Below are 6,802 nucleotides of genomic sequence, written 5' to 3'. Positions count from 1 at the left end.
GATAGGTTCAATTGAACCCATAACTTTCGACGCGGAGTAAAAATTTATATGTAAAAATTCATTAAAATTATAAAAATAGTAGATATGAACCCATAACTTTAAAACTATAATGGGTTCAATACTAAAAATTTTAAAAGTTGAACCCATAGATTTTAAATCCTGGATCCGCCTCTGACCTATCTGTCGGTGCTCTAGTTGTCCGAAAGCCAGGAGCAGCTATTGGCCTGGACTGATTGTAAAGAAAAAAGTCAAGAGACCGCTAGAGAAAGGGTTTCGTTTTCGAGTATGAAAGTGTTCGCAACACATACCGAAGGGGTACTAATTAAGCCGACCATTAACGACTAGTTAAAATATCAGGACTGGTCTGATCCCCTATTTGATCAAAGCGCTACGAGAAAGATAAAAAGCAAATTCTCATAGTTGGAGCTCAGCTCCAACAACTAGGTTAAGGGTTCGAACCGTGGAAGGTTGTCGACATCACATTCCTTGCAGTGCCGCCGCTCTTTCCCAAACCCTGTGTGAACCTTTTTACTTCTTCGTTTTCTTAAGGTTTAAACAAAAGATGTTTACAGGAATAGTCTGCTCCTACAAAGCTTTGTCTCAGAGCCGGTATGAGCCCTACTAAAAATGCTGCTAAGCCCACCATTTTATTCATGTTTCATCTCCATTGGGGGAAAAAAGAACATTTGGAATACAAAAATTACATGTATAGCAAAGCATATATCTCTAAATTTACACTAAACCTCTTTCTATCATCACTTTAGAGCTTGCTAAATAATATAAAGTCCTTAATAGAACTAAAACCTATATTTATGAGCGTACTCAGAGTTGATTTCCACTGATTTATAATTTTGTAACAGGACTTATAGATTGATGTTTTTCTTCCTGTGCAACTGTTCCTTCAACTGTCTAATCTTGGCATCAACTCTAGCAGAAAATCCAACTTTAGTCTTCTCCTTGGATTTCTGCTGCTCTTTCAACCACATCGGACCATCGATAATATCCATTCTAAAATGCTCCATTTCTTGGATCAAATGATCATCCATTGGGAAGAATGATCTCTGAATAATAATGTGAATGAAATATGGAAGTAGTGATGTTACAACAGCTAGCAATGTGACAATCCAGTACACTGCTGTAGGGCCAATGGCTTCAGTTAAGAGGTGAAATCCAGTTTTAGAATGGTGTGGTGGTAGCACACCATACAAGAACAAGAATATGTACCAGCAAATGATGCTACCCCATATGAGTAAATGGCTTATCCAAGTGAAATGGTTGATTATTAGCGCGATTTGGCAGTTCACTGTCCATATTATGCAAGTGTAGATAACTGCACCAATGTGTCCAATATCTGCCACTTTTCCTCTTTCTGTGAATGCAGCTGGGGAAAGTGCATAAATGTTGATTGCAAAGATTGCTAGTGATGTAAGTGAGGCATTTAGTATCCATCCGATGATTCGTTTCCAGCTGAAACAGATATTTTTTGGTCCTTGCTGATAAAGGGTTGGAAACTTCTCGAATAACAAACATGAAAAGAGAGTGATTAGGATATTGTTGAAAAACCATTGGAAGGAATTATAGTACCTATATTATGTGCAGCCTAAGTATCACGAACACGAATACATCATGTTGGATTTTCAGATGTGTGATATAATGTATTTGTTAGTGTCTGACTTACACATGAAGTCTTTGTTTCCTAGGGGTGCAACTAACTGAGTTAAGACTTTCATAATGTATAATGGTAATAATTAGGAGGGGGCGGGGGTGGATCGGGTAAGTTCTTGTTTTTTTTTTACCTTAAGACAGACTTCAGATGAAACATCCTGTTCCAGCACACCCAAGGAGATCACAGGCAAGGATGTCAAAAAGACGTTGAAGATGACGATGTACCAATCATCAAACAGAACCTGACCTGAGGAAGTGGTGAGGATGTCATAGAAGAACAATGTGAGGCCAAAAGTGATGTTCTTGTAGACAAAATATAGAATCTGCAGCATCAGAATGAGGAACAAAATTCTTATTAGTACACTGAGATTTAAGGATGGAGAAAATTTGTCTGTCTTGGATTAAAAGAAAGATTATTTTCTCACCAGCTTGGATATCCTCTTGTAACACCAGTGACCGTGGACTATAAGTAGGCGCTCCAGGAAACAAAATTGAGGCATTGAGAAGTCACTTGCCATAACAGCCTGCAAACCTCAGTAATCAGCAGAATTAGAAGTTAGTAAGAAAATTAGGCTTCAATAACTGTAGAAATTAAGGATAGAAAGCATTTACCTGCATTCCTTCCATGCCACTGATTCCAACGCCAATATCTGCTTCTTGAATCATGCCTACATCATTTGCTCCATCGCCTATAGCCAACGTTGTCTTGCCAGTATGTTGCTTAACCAACCTCGTGATCTAGAAAATCTAGTCAGAAACTTATATAAAATTGTGTATTAAAGCATGAATATGAGAAAAAGTCATTAGGCTGCCCTAAGCATAAAAAACAGTGACATACAAGAGCTTTTTGTTTGGGAGAAACTCTGCAGCATATGACAGAATCACATCTAACAGCTAGTTTTAGAAGCTGGTCTCTTATGTCATCACTCAAGGCGATTTCAAGAGCTTTTCCATCCACTATCAAGGCAAAAGGCCGATCCTTTCTGTCTTCTTGAATGACCATCTGATAAGATCTTTCAATCTGACACAATATATCTTCTCTCATGACCTGAAAAACTAGAAAAAAAAGTTGACTACCTTAATTCCAATTCAATTTTCTATACGTATTCAGTGCATCAGTCTTTTTTCTGTTCCAAGAAAATGATACTTTGTTGTCACCTTCACAATATTTTTCGACTCAGCTTCTTTGCTTAGAGTCAAATGAACTTGGTTCATGTCATGCCGAAGTAAGCTGCAAGCAAACCTGCAAGATTTCACTTAGCTAGTGAGTGACCTTTCTCTCTGCTACCTTTAGATTCTTTTAATAGTAATAGATAATATTTCAAAAGCTGCGTACTTTTGCTATCCGAAGAAGAAAGTAAGTTCTCACCCAATGTTAACTGCTGTTTCTTTTTTATCTCCTGTCAGCAGCCAGATCTTCAATCCGGCTTGTGCAAGTTTGTCTATGCACTCAGGAACCTGAAAGAAGTCAGTGCAGAATCATTTTCCAGCTCTAAGGGATACATTAATTCCAAGGGATACATTAATGTCTTCAATGCAGCAGATTAGAGTTATGCTTTTGGCCAACACCTCCTCCTTGTCCCCCTCCATGACACTAGCTTTCTCATCTTTCCTTGTGCCAATTAAGAGGATATTGGAGGAGTGGCAACCAAATGAGGGAATGAGGAAAAGCAAGCTTGTCATAGGATGTTAGAGAAGGCTGTTGCCGGCAAATATTGCTTTTCGACTTTTCCCTCTAGACTGTCATGTGATGCTATATCAGTGTCTTTGTCCAAAATGTTGCACTCTTTAAGTTTTCGGCTAAAAGGACAAATTGCATATTGATTTGCTAATCAAGAAAGCACCAAAGATGATTTGTGAAATTAGCTCAGCGTTTATGGAAGCAGAATAAAGGAATAGAGAGCTCACCCCTTTTTGTAGCTTATCTTCTATTGCAACTGCACCTAGTAGGAGCAAATCTTTCTCAATCATTTCGGAGGCATTTTCTAGTAGCTCCTCTCTTTCTGGACCTATAGTGGCCTTGGCTTTTGTAAATACTGAGCTCCACTTCTCATACTCATCTGAATTGATTTTCTTGTATGCAAAAAGCAAGGCTCTCAAGCCATCTTCTGCATAGTTTGAAAGATGCACACTTGTCGCTTGCTGATATGTCCTACCATTATCTGCGAGTCTATCAAAAATAACACTGCAGAACAAGGGACAGACTTAGAAATAGACTAGAAAAACTAATAACAATCTGATGTAACGTATGCAATTACGTCTTACTTGTCAGCCCCTTTGCAAAGGAGAAAGATGTCTCCATTTTGATTTCTCACTATCACTGACATCCTTTTCCTAGAGCTGTTGAACTCTAACAGATTCAAAAGCTTGTATTCCCTATAAGCGATTAGCATAAGGAATGAGAAAAAAATGAATGGAGAATTGAAAGAAGAGGAGATGAAATTGAATTAAAATAGTTGAAAGTCACCTCTTAACATCCATTCCAGAAGAGGGGTCAAGTTCTTGAACAGCCATCACAGACTGAGTTCTATGACAGAACTTGAATCCAAACTCTTGTGCAGCTATCAGAAAGGCTACTTCCTCCGGAGACTCTGCCTCGTATTTCAGTCTATCACTTTTCTCATCTTCAACAGGAATGCCAGTATGACATAGAGCCATGACGCGAAAAAACATCATCATATCTGATACATTAGATCGATTAATCCACATTTTGTCCGTTAGTCGATCATCCTTGAAATTGAATCCCTTAATAACCGAGTCTCTTTCTTGAACAGAATTTCTTAATGTTGTAGTATTTGGTTTCTCCATTCCTTGATCCAAACCAAGGACCATCTTCTCTGCTGCTGGATCAGCCATTGAAAACTCAAACATCTCTAGGCTTCGAGCAGTGGAATCATATCCACCTAGACTGAACCGATATCTCTCCACCTCAATGTCCATTCTTCTCGAGGCTGCAAGATCAATTTCAGTGATTTCACCACCATATGAAATCCCTTCAATTGAACATTTCCTGAATTCCATTTGGTTACAAGTTAATGTGCCTGTTTTGTCAGTCAGAATCATTTCCACCTGTCCAAGCTCCTCATTTAAATTCGAAGTTCTAGCCTCAACTGCTTTATCTGTTACATCATCATACATCTTCTGGTCCTTATTGATGAGCATAGCTTGTAGAACTTTGACAACTTCAATCGAAACATATAAAGAAATCGGTATCAAGTAGCCATACAACACTAAAGCCCTTATGAATTGTAACAAGCACGATACAACCGGCTTTGATGGATCAAAAGATGAATCAGAAGCTCTTTTCAACTCAAGGTAATACCATTTAACAGCCTCAGAGTTTGTGAATATAGTTGAACCGATAGAGGATATTATCGATATCAAAATGAGCATGGTAAAGAGGACATAAATTACATGATCCATCTTCCTCTCTACTCGACTACGTTTAGATGGTGACCTTGTGGAGTTCCTCACAGCCTTTGTATCCGGTCCACTAAAGACCACAACCCCATAGATATAGTCAGTGTTTCGGAGCTTTGAATCCCTTAAAAGAATTTGAGATGGAGACAAAGGATGAGATTCATTTTCAAACTCCAAATTTCCTACAAATGTATAAAGGTTTGGATTTGGATCCTCGCAACGAACTGTGGCTAAAAACTTACTGAATTGTTCATCTGAATCTAGGCTAAGTGTGGCTTCCAAGCTTCTCTTAACTTTCAGATTAGTCTCACCATCTAGATTCATAGTCTCAACATAACAAAGACCATCTTCATAGCTTGAAGAAAGCAATAGAAGATCACTTGGAAAATACTCATTCTTGTTTACTTTTATAACATCTCCCACATATACTTCTTTCCAGGCTCTTTCCATGAATTCTCCATTTCCTATGTGAACCTTCACTTTTCTTGCATTCACCTTCAAGTCCTGCAATATCATTTTCATCAACAAGATATGACAATATAAATAAACATTAGTAGTGCTTACTATATAGAAGTTTGGAGTTACCTGCAAGAATCTATTCCAATCCTCCATTGCCTCCTTGAGCATACTAATCCCAACGACGAAAACAAGAGGAGAAATGACACTAACAGGAGTAAAGGGAGCCAAAGAAGTGACAGAAAGAACAGCAGCTAACAAGAAATACAGATTGGCAACACGACGAAACTGCTCGAAAAGTGCTATAGGAAAGAAGGTGACAATGTTGTATTTAGTTGTGGCAACATAGTTGTTAGGATAGTTGTATGGTTTGAGTTTGTGGCAATGTGGATCATTGCAGAAAACCACCCTGGAAAAACCTGGCTGCCCAATAAAACTTTGAGCTGATGGTGCACCAGCAAAAGAAGCAGGATCACCTTCATTAGTTTGAGGATGCAAACATGAGAATGTGTAGAGTTTGCTCCATTTTACTTTCTGTTTCTTTCTTCCTGCTGCCATTTTAGGAAATGGAGAAAAATGTGCTAGAGATTTGACACTCCAATGTTTGATATTCAACTAGAACACATGAACTTTAACTAAAATCTGTATGGGAAAATTGCCTTGTTGATCCTTGAAATATTACTTAATTATAACTTTCACCCTCTATTTGTCATAAAATGTTACTATTTTACCATTAAATGTTGAAAATGATTAAATTTTCACACTATGATGCAACTAATTTTCACCAAAGCATGAGTGATGGAGAAAGGATAAGAATATGGTTTAAAGAGTTAATACATGAGTTTAAATTATATTCACTCCGTGTAAATACTTTTTTACATTATAAGGTTCACTTAAAATATAATTAGAGGCAACCTTAAAAAATAAGGCAGTTACCAACTACTTAAATCCTAAATAAATTGACAAAGACTATATATCTTGTTTATAATTATAATCAAGGTTAATGTGTTAGAGGCACAATATTCCAAGGACTATGTTTGCAATTAGTTAAATTGCAGGACAGGCAGCAAAAAACCATGTTCTTATCCTTCTTCTTTACCTTTTCTCTATTTTTTTAATGTCAGAACTGGAAAATTAAGACTTGGTCAAGCTTTTTTATATATACAGACGGCAATCTCAAGAAAGGAAGTTTCTTTTACTTGTCTGTTGCTTAAGGTATTTTGTATAGACCACGTTGTTGCTTGAGCATTCTCCGGCTTCT

The 6,802-nt window shown here is 37.5% G+C and overlaps 1 protein-coding gene across 1 annotated transcript; it reads right to left on the bottom strand.

The window, feature by feature from the left end:
• Positions 1-622: 622 nt before the first annotated feature.
• Positions 623-6,220, bottom strand: LOC104098921 (probable phospholipid-transporting ATPase 5). Its single transcript, XM_009605780.4, has 11 exons — positions 5,671-6,220; positions 4,133-5,589; positions 3,931-4,041; positions 3,574-3,850; positions 3,035-3,123; positions 2,824-2,908; positions 2,504-2,713; positions 2,278-2,403; positions 2,091-2,189; positions 1,797-1,988; positions 623-1,511 (listed from the first exon to the last, which is right to left on the bottom strand). Exons 1-11 carry the CDS (start codon positions 6,097-6,099, stop codon positions 864-866), a joined length of 3,723 nt encoding a protein of 1,240 aa, XP_009604075.1. The 5' UTR covers positions 6,100-6,220; the 3' UTR covers positions 623-863.
• Positions 6,221-6,802: the final 582 nt, after the last annotated feature.

The sequence above is a fragment of the Nicotiana tomentosiformis genome, chromosome 2 (genome assembly GCF_000390325.3).
Source record: "Nicotiana tomentosiformis chromosome 2, ASM39032v3, whole genome shotgun sequence".
Taxonomy (NCBI): Eukaryota; Viridiplantae; Streptophyta; class Magnoliopsida; order Solanales; family Solanaceae; genus Nicotiana; species Nicotiana tomentosiformis.
Note: the sequence above shows the minus strand (reverse complement) of the source record. Positions and strands in the feature narration are given on the sequence as shown.